This window comes from Alexandromys fortis, unplaced genomic scaffold (assembly GCF_014885135.2).
Source record: "Alexandromys fortis isolate MF-2015 unplaced genomic scaffold, M_Fortis_MF-2015_v1.1 scaffold_331, whole genome shotgun sequence".
Lineage (NCBI taxonomy): Eukaryota > Metazoa > Chordata > Mammalia > Rodentia > Cricetidae > Alexandromys > Alexandromys fortis.
The window spans coordinates 600993-617476 of NW_026068215.1; the positions used below are offsets into that span (position 1 = coordinate 600993).

At 45.3% G+C, this 16484-nt stretch overlaps 2 protein-coding genes across 2 annotated transcripts in view; both read right to left on the reverse strand.

Annotated features, from left to right (window-relative positions):
• LOC126493398 (uncharacterized) overlaps positions 1-16484 on the reverse strand; it is a 150821-nt gene that overhangs the window by 40091 nt on the left and 94246 nt on the right. Inside the window, exons 7-13 of the mRNA XM_050130391.1 lie at positions 12059-12130; positions 11590-11661; positions 11358-11429; positions 10954-11031; positions 10532-10682; positions 6271-6350; positions 5661-5746 (exon numbers count right to left, since the gene is read on the reverse strand). Of these exons, the coding sequence (XP_049986348.1) occupies positions 10956-11031; positions 11358-11429; positions 11590-11661; positions 12059-12130 (292 nt within the window). The 3' untranslated portion in view covers positions 5661-5746; positions 6271-6350; positions 10532-10682; positions 10954-10955. The remainder of the gene's footprint in view (positions 1-5660; positions 5747-6270; positions 6351-10531; positions 10683-10953; positions 11032-11357; positions 11430-11589; positions 11662-12058; positions 12131-16484) is intronic.
• Gprasp2 (G protein-coupled receptor associated sorting protein 2) lies at positions 7488-10538 on the reverse strand. The gene has a single exon (XM_050130395.1). It carries the CDS (start codon positions 10360-10362, stop codon positions 7861-7863), a length of 2502 nt encoding a protein of 833 aa, XP_049986352.1. The 5' UTR covers positions 10363-10538; the 3' UTR covers positions 7488-7860.

Consider the following 16484-nt stretch of genomic DNA (forward strand, 5'->3'; position numbering starts at 1 on the left):
CAATGATATAGCCTTTGCTGGAGAGGATGTGGAATAAGGGGTACACTCATCCATTGCTGGTGGGAATGCAAACTTGTGCAACCACTTTGGAAATCAGTGTGGCGCTTTCTCAGGAAATTTGGGATCAACCTACTCCAGGATCCAGCAATACCACTCCTGGGAATATACCCAAGAGATGCCCTATCATATTACAAAAGTATTTGTTCAAGTATGTTCATAGCAGCATTATTTGTAATAGCCAGAACCTGGAAACAACCTAGATGCCCTTCAATGGAAGAATGGATGAAGAAAGTATGGAATATATACATATTAGAGTACTACTCAGCGGTAAAAAACAATGACAACTTGAATTTTTGCATGCAAATGGATGGAAATAGAAAATGCTATCCTGAGTGAGGTAACCCAGACCCAAAAAGATGAACATGGGATGTACTCACTCATAATTGGTTTTTAGCCATAAATAAAGGACATTGATCCTATAATTCGCCATCCTAGAGAAGCTAAATAAGAAGGTGAACCCAAAGAAAAACATATAATCATCTGCCTGGATATCGGAAGTAGACAAGATTGCAGGGCAAAAATTGGGAACTGGGGGGTGAGGTGGAATGGGGGAAAGGGAAGATGGGGAGAGAAAAGTGAGAAGGGGAGAATGGGGGGAGTTTGGGGGAATGGGATGATTGGTATAAAGGAAGGGTGGATATGGGAGCAAGGAAGTATATATCTTAATTAAGGGAGCCATTTTAGGGTTGGCAAGAGTCTTGATTCTACAAGGGTTCTCAGGGGTCCAGAAAGATGTCCCCAGCTACGTCCTTGGGCAGCTGAGAGAGAGCCTGAAATGGCCCGATCCTATAGCCATACTAATGAATATCTTGCATACCACCATAGAACCTTCATCTGGCGATGGATGGAGATAGAGATAGAGACCAACATTGGAGCACTGGACTGAGCTCCCAAGGTCCCAATGAGGAGCAGAAGGAGGGGGAACATGAGCAAGGAAGTCAGGACCGTGAGGGGTGTGCCCACCTACTGAGACAGTGGGGCTGAGCTCACCAAGGCCAGCTGGACTGGGACTGATGGAGCATATGATCAAACCGGACTCTCTGAATGTGGCTGACAATGAGGGCTGATGAGAAGCCAAGGACAATGGCACTGGGTTTTGATCCTACTTCATGTTCTGGCTTTGTGGGAGCCTAGTCTGTTTGGATGCTCACCTTCCTAGACCAGGATGGAGCGGGGAGGACCTTGGACTGCCCACAGGGCAGGGAACCCTGATTGTTCTTCTGACAGGAGAGGGAGGGGGAGGGGAACGGGGAGTGGGAGTATGGGGGAGGGAAAAGGAAGGCAGGGAGGAGGCAGAAATTTTTAATAAAAAAATAAAAAAAGGATAATTCCTTCTGTGATTGTTCACATCCTACCACACAATGAAGACACCTCATTACTCTTATATGTCAGGAAATTTCAAGGCTTTTAACGCTCTGTGTCGAGAACCAGGGATAGAGATCGGATGGTCTTTACTATGCCACACCATGCTGCAATCTTCTCTAAAAGGAACACAGGAGAAAACAGCTCTTGAGAGGAAAACCTCAACACTGAACCAATACTAATATTACAAGAATTCTGTTGAAAGTAAGGCAGAGAGTAACATGAAACGCTTCAGGAGATGGGAATGTTAACTATGCTGATTTCATCATGACACATTATATACATGTACTGAATTATCACAGTGTACCCTATAAATATGAACAACTATTATCTGCCAAAAAATAAGAGAAGAGGCAGGAATTTTCATTCTCAGCTCCTAGCACAGAACTCATAAATTCTTAGAGTTTCCTCAGTAACAAATACAATATGGGCATGCCTTAACATTTGGCCTCAGTTCCTTGCTCCATAATACATGAGATTCTCAGAGTAAAAGAGTCTTGGAATCTCTCAAATATTCAAACTTGCATGCTGATGAGATGCCGGTGACTAAACTTTCCAGGTAGCATTAAGCTATGGCTGGTCCCCAGCAAACAAAAACAAAAACAAAGAAACCATACAGGACATGCATAGAGAGCCACATCTCATAACTTTCAGGGACACAATGGGAATTGGAGATTAAGTTAATCACCAATGGTCAGTTATTTAATTAATAGTCTATATAACTGAACTTATTTAATGATTTTAATTAACAGAAACTGGAAAATTTTCTGATTGGTGAATGCACTCAAATGGTAGGGCACTGCAACTCATTGGAGACAGCACCTCCCGTATCTTGTACCCTTATAGACACTGTCCTGAGTATCACCTCATCTACCCTGTCACTCACAGACTTTAGAAAATTTTATTATAACATTTAATTTAGTAACATTAAAGGGTTTCCATGGCTTCTTTTGAGTATTTGTAACAAATTCCTGAACATGAAATGGTTGTAGAAAGCAGAGATTAGAAGCCGAGTCAGAGAGAAGGGTTAGTAACCCGAAGATACCCCCATGTGTGATTGTCATCTTACACTGGACACAATCTTGTGACACTCAGTCCTTAAACTGTGGAACCTTTACTAGCTTTGATTAGCACGGTATTGGAAATAAATGGTAGGCCATGTACATGGTGTTTTCAGAGAACTGAAAAAAACTTTTTTTTTTTAAAGCATGCACACATTTATTGTCATGTGAACTGAGGAACTGTTTTCATTTACTTGGGACTCAGAGGATATGGGGGACTACTCAGAAAAGACAGGTGGTTTTCGAGTCAAGGTTTCTCAGTAGCTTTGGAACCTGTCCTAGAACTAGCTCTTGTAGACCAGGCTGGCCTCGAACTCACGGAGATCTTTCTGCCTCTGCCTCCCAAGTGCTGGGCTTAAAGGCGTGCACCACTACTGCGCAGCTATGACATGATTCCTATAGGACCCCCCAATTACAAGTATCTCAGATGCAAGACAGCAAAAAAGGGAGTCTCACAAAAGTCAGCAGTATGTACTTCCAAATAGGAAGGAGCTGCTGTCTGGGACTGAGAGCAGGACTTAACCTTTTGCTAATTAACCCAATTAAAAAATGGGGTACTGAACTGAACAGAGAATTCTCAACAGAAGTTCAAATGGCCAAAAGACACTTAAGGTCATGTTCAACCTCCTTAGCGATCAGGGAAATGCAAATCAAAACAACTTTGAGATACCATCTTACACCTGTCAGAATGGCTAAAATAAAAAACACCAATGATAACCTATGCTGGAGAGGATGTGGAGAAAGGGGTACACTCATCCATTGCTGGTGAGAAAGCAAAATTGTGCAACCACTTTGGAAATCAGTGTGGCGCTTTCTCAGGAAATTTGGGATCAACCTACTCCAGGATCCAGCAATACCACTCCTGGGAATATACCCAAGAGATGCCCTATCATACTACAAAAGTATTTGTTCAAGTATGTTCATAGCAGCATTATTTGTAATAGCCAGAACCTGGAAACAACCTAGATGCCCCTCAATAGAAAAATGGATAAAGAAAGTGTGGAGTATATACGCATTAGAGTACTACTCAGCGGTAAAAAATAACGACATCTTGAATTTTGCATGCAAATGGATGGAAATAGAAAACACTATCCTGAGTGAGGTAACCCAGACCCAAAAAGATGAATATGGTATGTACTCACTCATAAGTGGATTCTAGACATAAATAAAGGACATTGATCCTGTAATTCATGATCTAGAGAAGCTAAATAGGAAGGTGAACCCAAAGAAAAACATGTAGTCATCCTCCTGGATATTGGAAGTATACAAGATTTCCAGGCAAAAATTGAGAGCTTGGGGATAGGGGTGAGCTGGGGGTAAGGAGAGATGGGGAGAGAGAAGTGATAAGAGGAGGATGGGGAGAGCTTGGGAGAATGGGACGGTTGGGATGGAGGAAGAGTGGATATAGGAACAGGGAAGTATATATCTTAATTAAGGGAGCCATTTTAGGGTTAGCAAGAGACTGGGCTCTAGAGGGGTTCCCAGGTGTCCAGAGAGATGTCCCCAGCTTGTGACTTGAGCAGCTGAGGAGAGGGCGCCTGAACTGGCCCTATCCTATAGCCACACTGATGAATATCTTACATATCACCATAGAACCTTCATCTGGCGATGGATGGAGATAGAGACAGAGACCCACATTGGAGCACTGGACTGAGCTCCCAAGGTCCAAATGAGGAGCAGAAGGAAGGAGAACATGAGCAAGGAAGTCAGGACCGTGAGGGGTGCACCCACCCACTGAGACAGTGGGGCTGATCTAATGGGAGCTCACCAAGGCCAGCTGGACTGTGACTGAAAAAGCATGGGATAAAACCTGACTCTCTGAACATGGCTGACTATGAGGGCTGATGAGAAGCCAAGGACAATGGCACTGGGTTTTGATCCTACTGCATGAACTGGCTTTGTGGGAACCTAACCAGTTTGGATGTTCACCTTTCTAGACTTGGATGGAGGGGGGAGGACCTTGGACTTCCCACAGGGCAGGGAACCCTGACTGCTTTTTGGACTGGAGAGGGAGGGGGAAGGGGAATGGGAGGAGGGGAGGAGGCGAAAATTTGTAATAATAATATAAAAAATTAAAAAAATATGAAGCAGACATGAGACTTTGATAAAATATTAAACTAGCTGTTGTTCTTGTACTCCCCCCCCCCCAAAAAGATTAGCGAATCCCAAAGAGAAATTCTATGAATAAAAGCACCCAGATTTTCTTTCTTTCACTCTATGTCTCCTATCTTCATGCCTAGATATTGCTGGGTGGCAATTTCTCTAGTCTATCCTTGGCCTGTTGGAACCCTTGAGGAAAAGGCAATTATCGTGTTTGTTCTTTTCCTCTCCACGATTTTTTTCAGCTGCCCTGGGACATCTCCAGTGGCTGATACTGCCATTAAGGAAATCAGACAGAAAATACAGGATAAGAGCAGAGGTCACATCATTGGAAGCAGAGTAGCAGTATAATAAACACAGTTTACTGCATCATTTCCCTTCCCGGGGTTCCTAAAGCCAATTCTACCTGTAAGGTCACAAACTCCCCAATACACACACACACACACACACACACACACACACACACACACACACAGTGGGGAGGAGGGAAGGAGCTGGGAGAGGGAAATGGGGAGGGGGAGATACCGATACAGCCTGGAGTAGGAGCCTAGAGAAGGAATGAGATGGCATTCAGGAGACAGGAAGGAGTGAGAGAGTCTGTGGCATTTCAAGCACTATCATCTAGTCTGAACCACTACCACCCAAGGGATGCCATTTTTCAGCTCCTACATACTTCGGCAGCAACTGCTGTTTCTGTGCAAGAATCCATCCTACAGGATGACTAGTACCAGCTTCTTGAGCTCCTGACCTGACAAACACACCTTTGATTGACTGAGGGATTATTCCATCCAATCAATACTTTCATTCTGGACACATTAAAAAAAAAGTTATCAAGCTAACACCTTGGACACCAGCTCAACCACCTTAACCTCCTGCCCCTTGTTTGACCTATTCCAATTGCCAGGTATATGCCTTTCCTTCTCTATGAAAACAAATATATCTGTGTCCAAGCAAAAGACTCATCATACAACTTCCCATCAGAGCAGCCAGACTACAGAGCATCTGTAGCATGGGGAACAGAATAATATCCTGTCTCTGGAGCTGAGCTCGTTACCAAAAGAACCTGAACCTCCTTACCTTCAAGACAGCTGGAGGGCTAGCTGGATTAGTGGTCAAAGCTTCCAGTCTGAAGACAGGGGTCTTGCTCTCTAAGAGTGCGTGGTCTAAAAAAAAGGATCCCTGAGGAGTTGGATCATGAGACGATTCTTTAGCAGTAATTGATATAATGTCCAATAATATGGATATATAATGTCCAATAATATGGATAACATTAAATGTTCCAAAGTATTGCATGTAAGATGGTAATCACCTTTTCTATAATTCTATAATATTAGCCTATCATTTGATTTCCTGTGCATTTGAAGTTTGATATGTACTATTTATATCTATCCCTTTTGACTCTTTTTGATCTTAGCAGCTGTCCACCGTCTTGGTAAAATTTGTGCACCATGCTCCCATTTTATTAACATGAGTTGCAATTTTATCTCTTTGAAAATATATAGCATTTTATGAACAAAGAAAAATATTTTTTTTCTGTCTAACAATAACAAAATATTTTCTATTTCCCACAATTTGGAATCTATATCCAAACCGAGTTTACTCATGACTTGTGAAATACTCGTGGATGAAGGCTTGCTGCGGTCTGTGGCTTTTGTGTCATGGCGAAATCCCCAGAACATAAACTTACCATTGTAATCAATGTAAAGTGTACAAGTCAGTGACATAAGCGACCACCACCACTGTCTATCTGCAGAACTTTGCTGCCACCTAAAAAGGAAATGTCATGATTGTTTGAGTGTCATAATTACATGAGAAATTTCATTTATTGTAGCATCAACAGCCCAATACAAACTTAGTAATCTTGGTTCTGAAGTCTCATTCATTTACAGCTTTTCTAAATCACTTTATCACTAAACTTTTTCTTAACATTTTAGGTTAATCATTTATACAAACATACCCTTTTCCCAGCATGCCCATCTACAACTAGATTCGCTGGATGGGAACGTATTACCTTTCATATGTTTTGCTAAATTTTGTATTTCTTAAATGCCTGTTTCTAAGAATTTAGCTTTGCATATTTTAATCCAGATAAGGGCTATATGAAGCTGCTTTAGTCACAATGAGCTCAGCCGTTTTATTTATACATACATTTTAAACACAGTTTTTCAAATATAATGCCAAATTCTTCTCTAGTTTGCTATATATAGAATTACTAATGTTGTTTCATGTCAATAAATCAATCCATACATAGTTATTTCAATAGTTAGTACTTTCCTTGAACTATCATCATACAAGAAATATTACTTCTGAGCCCATTTAATTAGACACAGTGGTTCTCAACCTTCCTAATGCTGTGACCCTTTAATACACATCCTCATGTTCTGGTGACCTCTAACCATAGTTATTTCTGTTGCTACTTCACAACTATAATTTTGCTATTGTTATGAATTCTAAGTATGTTTTGGCTACAGAGGTTTGTTGAAGGTGTCGCAACCCACAGATTGAGAACCACTGAATTAGAGTCTTTTTCATTCATCCTTTAGGTACTATTGAAGCAAAATCTAAACTTCGAATTGTTAATTTCAGTTTGGTTTATGCAGTTCCTCAACACTTACCTTGCCAAATTTCCCACCTGTATGTACTTTCTACGCTCCTCTCAATTATTTCACTCATGTTATTGGAACATATTTTCCCAACACAAACTTTGCTTCACATCACTATGGCTCATTTCCAAGATGCTTACTGTTCAGGGACTATCTAGGTCCCACTTCTAACTTAGAAGCATTTCTCGAGTACCAAAGTTCACAGTAATCTCCCTTCCTAAAATAGGATTTTCTAGTAAGCATGTGCTTGTTCTAATACTAATCATCTATATTTTGAATGCGTATAATAGATCTGCACCTGCTTTTTAAAGTGAAGAAGGGTCATTTATGCCAATTTCAACATCGAACTTTATTGAAAACACAGACTCAAGTAGAGAACCACATGTTTAAACAACAAAGAGCAGGATAGCTTACTCATATGACTTGGTTCACTGGGAGCTCAACTCTAAAAAATATCACAATCTGAACAGTAAGACAAATATCAACAAATATGTTTTCGGTTCTGATATATTTTGGCATCCACAAATGATCCAGCTCACAAGAGTTTGACAAGTTAACAATAGCATTAGAAATCTAAGTTACAGCACAGAACCAGACTGTGAACACCAAAGCACTATTTGGGGCTCTTTGGGAACATAAGGCTGAGCAGTAGCAGGTGGTTAAACACACTGAATTTACTGTCCCTCCTCGGGGTCATCCAGATCGTCTATTTGGATTTGCAGCCGTTTAGCTAGCTCTTCAAACTCATGGAATGCAGAAACAAGTGGTTCAAGACAGAAATCTTCATCAATTAAAGACATTGCTCCACTTTTTACAATACTACTGATATTCTGAAACATTTTGATAATAATCTGAATGTTATCATTTGTTTCCTCTACGTTAAAGAGACCCACAAATATGGACAGAGCATTGGCACTGAATAGTTTTTTTGCCACCATAGGATTGTTAGACAAGTTCAACAGCATTTGTAGAACATGAAACTTTGTTCTTTCATTGCCTGTGCTTAATAAGTTGAGAAACCCAGACATGTAATTGGCAATCAGTGTGTGATAATCAGTAGTTATAGTGAGGTGTCTAAGCATCCTCATTCCAGTGAGCTGCTCAGGGGAATCCAAATCATATCCAAGGGTTTCCTCACACACTTGGCATATAAAGGTCTCAATCATGTTTAGATTTGGATAAGCTGGAGCCGTGTGGATCATATTTTCCAAAAAATTAGTCCTACCTCGGGAGGAAGGATAATTCATCAGGGTTTCAATCAGTGAGACAACACCAGAATCTCGAATGAAATCGCGGGTAAACTGAGAAGCAGTTCTCATACCCATTGCAATTTTAGAGATTTCATGGATAAAAGGATCACGAATTTTATCCATTAGCAAAAGGAGCTCCTCGAACTCTGCAGAGCCAATTTTAAGCTCGCACTGTATGCATGTGCAAGACCAATTCTCAGGGTCTGCACTTTCCTTGGCCTTAAGGTGCTCTCGAATCTCCTGGACTGATCGGTAATTGGGATCATACTGAAATGGGAACTCAGGTTCAGGCAGAGCAGGTGGAAGGTCAGATTCCTGCTCTTCCCCTTCTGCACCAAGTTCCTCGTCCTTGGCTTTTGCCTCAGTATCTTCAGAATCCCCTTCAAATATTCTAAAGGGGAATTCAAAAGGGAAACCAAGCCCACAGAAAAGAACAGGTTTGAATTCAAAAGTAACCTCATCCCAGGTTTTGGGCCTGGACGATTCATCAATGTCTTCAGTTGCATCTCTGAACCTGCTCTTGTCCCTGTACACAGGGTTAGGATTTAGGTCAAAGCAGGCCTCATCTCTATCCCAGAACCAGGACCCAAATATGGCCTCTTCTTCAGACTCAGGCCTGACCTCATCTCTGGCCACAGCCCCCAAATTGGGCTTTTCTTCATTCCAAAACAAAGCTCCACCAATGGCTCCCTCTTCAGCCCCTGGTTCAGATTCACAGATTGCTGAAGCTCCAGCCTCCAAACTAGTCTCTTGTTCTGCCCAGAACCAAGATCCAATAATGACTTCCTCCTCAAAGCTGGATTCTTGTTTGACCCTGTCACTGGTTTTGCCATCATTTTGGTTACTGTTTTTCAAGATGTTATTAGACTCTGCCTTGTCTCGGCGCCTGAACCTACTAGCTTCTTCCCCAGGCAAAAACCACGACTCTTTGTAAAACTCATCTTCAGATTCCGATTCAAAATAGTTCTCTCTCTTTGCCCTGACCTTAGGTCGCACATTTGCCTCTTCGCTGGCTCTGGGCCTAAACAAGTCATTGGTATTTTCTCCAGCCCAAAGGCAGAATGAGTTGCCTGCCTCATCCTCAGACCCAGAGCAAGAATCTTGTTTGGATCGGGGCCCGGAAGTGTCATTAGTCTGTTTAGCCCTGTGCCTGGACCTAGTATTTGCCTCCTCCCTTGGCCATGATCTGATACTGGTCTCCTCTCCAGTCCAGATAGAAGACAGTGTAGAATTTTCATCTGCTGACCAAAACCCAGACTCATTAGAGGTCTCCTCCCTCACTCTAGGCCTGGGATAACACCAAGAACCTGTATTAGTCTCCTCTCCAGGTCTAAACCAGGGCTGGAGTCCAGCCTGACCCTGGGCTCCAGGAAAGGTTTCCTCATTCATACTGACCAGTTCTCTATCCATAGATAGACTCTTGGATTTAGGAACTGATGTAGACGCAGCACTGACCAGGGGCCATGTGACAGCATTAGGTAAGGGTGCTCTCTCAGCCTGTGACGTTGCCTCAGCCCCAAACTCACTCTGGGCCCATGCCTGGGCATCATCCTTAGGCCGTGCTCTGGGGATTGGCTTGGCCTCAGCCTTAGGGCGAGCACCACCTACTGTCTTGGCATCGGTTTTGGGCCTGGCACCAGGCATTACCTGGGCCTCAGATCTAGGCCTTGCTCTAGCCATTGTCTGGCCATTATTTTTAGGCCTTGTTCCAGACCCTGACTGGGTTTCAGATTTAGGCCTTCCCCGAGATGAAGATTTACTCCCAGTTTTGCGCTTTGCCCCACTTGTGGCTGGAGCCTGGGGCCTGACTTTGGGTCTGACCACCATAGGGACTTCACTTTCTCCATTGGCCCCACCCATAACCTCTTCCTGAGGCTTCTTATCAGGTTTGGCCTGAGAACCAGTTTCAACTTCGGCCCCAGTCATGGTACAAATTAGAGTGAAGGCTCAATTAAGGATGCCTACCAAAGCCTCAGTCTCAACAAGAGATTTGTCACAATATTGTATCTTCTTGGCACTCTGATCTTTTGATGATCCAAGAGATAGAGTGAGTAGCAGAGGTAAACCACCAATCTGGCACCAATAAGATTCCTACCCAAGAACAATCTCAGTCAATAACACAGATACAGTGCAGAAGAGGTGAAACCAAGCCGGAGGAAGATGGACAGGTCCTAGGTGGGCGCAGACCTGTTGACTGCACTGGTCAGCAGCAAGCGCAGAATCACCAAGCAGCCACTGTAGGTGATCTAGGAAGAGAAAAAAGAGCAAGTCAGTCCTATACAGTTCGCTTGCCTCCTGGAGAAACTTACACAGAGACACTGGTGAATGACGATGAGAGGAAAAGCTCAGCTAGGAGAAAACCTCTATGTTCCTCTTGCCTGCTGGAACACAGGCGCAGGGTTGAGGAGACAGTGCACACGCTAGAAATGAAGACAGAGGGGAGCCCCAATCTCTCAGTAGTCAGTCTTGCCGATCTCTACTGCCCTCATCTAAATGTGAACCCTCTCCCATACCCACCTTCACCGATGTGGTGCAATTCCCTCCTCTCTTCTATGTCCAGGTGGTGTTAAGATCAACAGCTGGCGGCAGGGAGTCCTACAAATACATAAAAGAAAATGGAGGCTCGGTGCCTGCTACGAGGGCACACATCTCTGAGCCCAATCCAACAACAAAACTAGGCCTGCTTTCTGCCTAAAGTTCCTGTTACCTGGTCCCAGCTCTCATGTCTTGTCCTGTGGATCATAGTCTAATTCACATCTACCTCAACATTCCTAGTAGCTCTGAAAGGAAACAAAGGATGCTGTGGCAGTGAGCAAATTTAGGGTCCAGGAAAGACATCATGCATCCTCTTAGGCTACAGCAGTCTGCATCTGCCTCCTTATTAGTTCCTGGGTCCTCCACTGCTCCCCATTCTCACCAACCTCCAGAGATCCAAGACAGTCTCCTCGATGACTGTTTTCTTTCTAACAGAGCTGACAAGACTTAAAGCAGGCCTGTGGACAAAGAGGAAAACGTAAGACAATCAGGAGATGATGTTAGCAGCTGTGGGCAAATTTAGGGGACAGCAAAGACATCATGCATCCTCTTGGGTTACAGCAATCTGCATCTGCCTCCTCAGTACCTAGGTCTTTCACGGCCCAGATTCTTACCAACCTCCAGAGATCTTGAGATGCTCTCTTCAATGCTTTTCTCTTTCTTGCAGAGCTGACCAGACTTAAAGCAGGCCTGTGGACAAAGAGGAAACTGTAAGACAATCAGGAGATGATGGTAGCAGCTGTGGGCAAATTTAGGGGACAGCAAAGACATCATGCATCCTCTTGGGTTACAGCAGTCTGCATCTGCCTCCTTATTAGTTCCTGGGTCCTCCACTGCTCCCCATTCTCACCAACCTCCAGAGATCTTGAGACAGTCTCCTCGATGACTGTTTTCTTTCTAACAGAGCTGACAAGACTTAAAGCAGGCCTGTGGACAAAGAGGAAAATGTAAGACAATCAGGAGATGATGGTAGAAGCTGTGGGCAGATTTAGGGGACAGCAAAGACATCATGCTCCCTCTTAGGTTACAGCAATCTGCATCTGCCTTCTCAGTACCTAGGCCTTTCATTGCCCAGATTCTTACCAACCTCCAGAGATCTTGAGATGCTCTCTTCAATGCTTTTCTCTTTCTTGCAGAGCTGACCAGACTTAAAGCAGGCCTGTGGACAAAGAGATGAAAACGCTAGGCAATCGGGAAATGATGGCAGCAGCAGATCTTCTTGAGAAGAACACGACAAAGGAGAAGACTGTGTGTCTTTCATCATTTAGGGTCCTACTGCTGGAACATTCTAGTTTTATTTTGCCTGACTGCAGGGTTCCTGAGATAACACCCACTTCCTGATGTCATAATCATTAGTCCTGCCATTCTCAAGATTCACCACTAGGTGGCCACATTTCCTTTTCTTGCGCAGCAAAAAATGGGGGAAGGGCGCAGCACATTCTAGAAAGCAGGTTCTGAAGTGGTCCTTGGATTTATGACTCCGTCATCATCCCCAAACCATCTTTTCAGACCCCAAATTCGGGAGGGAGGGGAAGGGCATTGGGGAAAGTACCTGAAAGGCTGTGAGAAATGAGATTAGGAGACACTAATGGATATCCCACCTGTCTGATCTGTCACCCCCACCATTTTCGCATCTCCACTCACAGTCTGGTGCCCACTCCCATGGCCACACACCTCCAGAAATCCAGGTCATTTTTCTGTTCCTCCTTCCTTAAGTCTCTGGTCTACAGATGCTCACTGTGGCCTGTCAGAACACGCCAGACCTACCGCGCAGACAGGAGACTTTGCCATCTAGCAGGAGCCTGTGGGAAGGGATGGCACCCAGGGCGCAGGGTACAAGGGTCCCTCTCCAGAAACAGATCAGCGTCCTGGTAGCCTAGGCAACTCACCACCCCCACCAGCTGAGCTGGCCCCAGAGATGGACACCCGCCCCGCACCCTAGGGCTCCCAGCGGCCCAACCCCCCCCCCATACACATACAACTCCCGCACCGCCATTTTTCCCGCCGTTGCCTACCGCAGAACATTTTCAGGGCCTATTCTGACACCTGAAGGGAGACTGCCAGGCTGTCCTACCCCGCCAGCCTCCAGACCCTCACAGCCAGCCGCCCCCTAGGCCCGCAGCCCGAGCGGGGTTCCCGCTTCCTCCTCCCACCTAGGATCTCCGGGAACCGCGCACCACTCCGGGGAGCCCCCGCGACCCGCTCGCCCCCACTGCACTGTCAGGGCCGGGCGGTGGTCCGCAGAGCGCGGCCGCCCCGAGCCCTCGACACACCCCCACTTGCCTGGCCAGGCGCACGGCCCAGGTCTGCGGGCTTCGCCGCGTCCCCCGTCTGCTCGTCTGCTCTCGGCTGTGCTCAGTCCTCCGCAGCTCCTCTCTCTCTGGGCTCTCGGCGCTTTGCGCGCGAGTGGAATGGCAGAGACGCGTCCCGCCCCCACGCCTCTGCAGCAAACGGGCAGGGGCTGTTGCGCAGGATGCGGCAGGCACAGCTCGCCTCGAGGGTGTCGGGAAGGGGGCGGAGGGATATGGCGCACGGGCTCGACGCCCCCTCCCTGGCCCACCGTAGTTCCGACTCCGAGAGGGCGGGGCAGCACGCAGCCCAGCTCCCCTGGGGAGGGGGTGGGTCGCACAGTGAGCTCCTGCAGCCACCTGCTCACCCTAACCAGAGACCACCACCACTTTTCTGGTGCCACTCCAGGGTGGGGGATGCCTGAGAGCTAGGGTCTATGAAGGCTTTGGGGAGGGGGGGACTACTTGAAGGAGGGTGTCTGGAGTTGGGGAGCAGGAGGCAGCGGAGGGATACTGAGTGGGCCCCTAGGTACATCAGCACTTCAAAACGAGGCTGGACATTGCCTGCCCCTCCCTGCTTCCCCCCTCTACCCACTCATATGACGCCAGTGGAAGTGGGGGGGCACTCAGTACTGCAGCCTGAGAGGGGACAGGTGACCTAGCAACAGACAGCCAGTAGGTTGTTCCTGTTGGTTCTCCCATGTTTTTCTCACTGGTTCATGCAGCCATGAAGAGGAGGGGGGCTCTTCTGTCTCTAAGGGATCTGAAGTGGGGGCTTCTGTTACATCTCCCCCCTCAACTACCCCTATTCCAAAAGGGAAACAGAGGCAAAGAGGGAAAGATGGAGGGAGAGCGGGAGAGGGAGGAAGAGAGAGGAGAGAGGTAGAGGGAGGGGGGAGAGAGAGGGAGGGAGGGAGGGAGAGAGAGAGAGAGAGAGAGAGAGAGAGAGAGAGAGAGAGAGAGAGAGAGAGAGAGAGAGAGAGATCTTGGGGTTATTTATTGACTATTGCCCTTTCCCTGTCAGTATTTCAGGGTGTCTTAGAGTCCTGCCTCTCAGGTGTTCCACAGCCAAGTGTTGGGACACAGTTTGGGCCTGTTCAGTTTCCTTGCCAATGGTGCTCTGAAATCTTCTCTTGCCAAACATGTCCAAGCTCTCATACTTGCCCGTATGCAAACGCAGGAGGAATTAACTAGCTCAGATGTCAGCCATGTCTAACTGCCTAGGTTCACGGTATATCTCAGGGAAAGGACCCTTCACACATCTTTTCTCTTAAGACCTACATCTGACTCATTTTGAATCTTTCATTTTGCTCTTTCCACAGAATTCCCTCTGCTCTTCATCCTCTTTTGTCTGTGCTTGTTTGTAGGAACAACAGCAGTCGCATTAAGCACACACTGAAGCCGTTGGGCTTGCCCACTTAGAAATACATTTAAGCACCTACCCAGTGTTTAGCAAAATAACAACCCATACCCAGTCCATTCCTGTGAATATGTGTTATTTGGCCAAGGAGAATTGAAGTTGCAGGTGTACCTATGGTTCTTAATCGTGGAATTTAACACACAATTATGCTGGATTATTCTTTCCAATATAACTGCAAGAGTACTTAGGTGTGGCATAAGCTTCTGTGTTCGAAGCAAGCAGCATGGGAGAAGAAAAGCTGGAAAGTCCATTGTTGGCTTTGAAGATGGGAGTACGGTAGCCATAGAATGTAATCTGTCAGCAGAAGCTGGGCAGAAAACCAGAGAAGATTCTCCCATTGTGATGGTAACAGGAGAGGAACCCTCAGAACATCTTTGCATTACTCTCACCTTTTAAATATAATGTATAACCTCCATAACTGTAAAATAATAAATGTGCCTTATCTTAAGCTACTACATTCGTAACACAGGCGCATCTGTCTAGTCACTGTTCCACCTCTCTGTGTTCAAGGCATCCTGGTTGGGAAAATTTTTCTAAAATATGTTTCTGTGCATAGCAAACGTTTTCTTGCCAACATTCCCCCACTGCTTGTACATATGTACATAGTACATATAGTCTGTACATAGTAATCAGCATTTTAATCCTTTTTTGTTGTTGTTGTTTTGGTTTTTCGAGACAGGGTTTCTCTGTGGCTTTGGAGCCTGTCCTGGAACTAGCTCTGTAGACCAGGCTGGTCTCGAACTCACAGAGATCAGCCTGCCTCTGCCTCCCGAGTGCTGACTAATAATTTCTCATTTTATGTGCATAGCTGTTTTGTGTGTAAGTGTGTCTGCAACACATGCTTGCTTAGTACCTGCGGAGGTCAGGAACATGGGGTCCCTTGTAACTCGAGTTACAGATGTTTGTGTGCCAATATCTGGGTGCTGAGAATAAAACTCAGGTCTTCTTCAAGGATAGTAAGTGCTCTTAACAGCTGAGAAATCTTGAACCCCTTGTATTCAGTATTTTAAGCAACCCAAAGCAGATAAAGTTATACTGGGGCAAGCACATGCATTATATGGAAATTCCTTGGTGTTTTGTGCAAGTGACTTGAGTTCCCATAGACTTTGATCTGAGGGGGTTCTGGGACCCCTCTGCCGTGGATACTGAGGGAGTCCTGTAATTCATTATGTCAATATTAAGAAACTCCTTTCCCATCCTGACTCACTACACTCACTACCGTTTGCTGTTTCCGTCTCTAGTAAAATCTGGTTTGCACTTCTCAACACTGCTGCTACCCCTACCTCTTCTCTCTCTTTTCACTAAGGAAGAAATATTTTTGTGATGGTCCTTGAAGTTCAGCTTGGAGACTGCTACCTTTTTTTTCTTTTTGCAAACAATTACTAATATGAAAGGAGAAATCTGCTTTCATTGTGAAGTTTTCTGTATTTCCATAACAGTATTTTTTTGTGAACAGATATTTGAGTCACATTGTTTATATGTTAAGAAAAAAGCAACCCCCAAACAACCCAGGCTGTTGCCAGGGCTAGTTGTTGCTCTCCACAAACTGATGGGAAGGCCCTGCTGCTGAAGACAGTATCTCCACAGCTCATTGACTATTGGAGAAGTTGAGCTGGCGCCTACATAGAGCCTTCCCCCATCCAGACTAGTGTCCATGCTACTGAAGGTCCTCTGTATGCTCCTAAGGAGAAAGGTATACAAGCTCTTCATTCTGCAAAGCTGCTCTGTTTATAAGATGCACTAAGGGAGACAGTGACGCAAGCCTTGAGGGAGTAACCAGTCAGTATCTGATTCTGATTGGATTT

Excerpts from the sequence above, each read along its gene's own strand:
- Gprasp2 (XM_050130395.1), bottom strand. The coding sequence starts at position 10,362 with ATGACTGGGGCCGAAGTTGAAACTGGTTCTCAGGCCAAACCTGATAAG.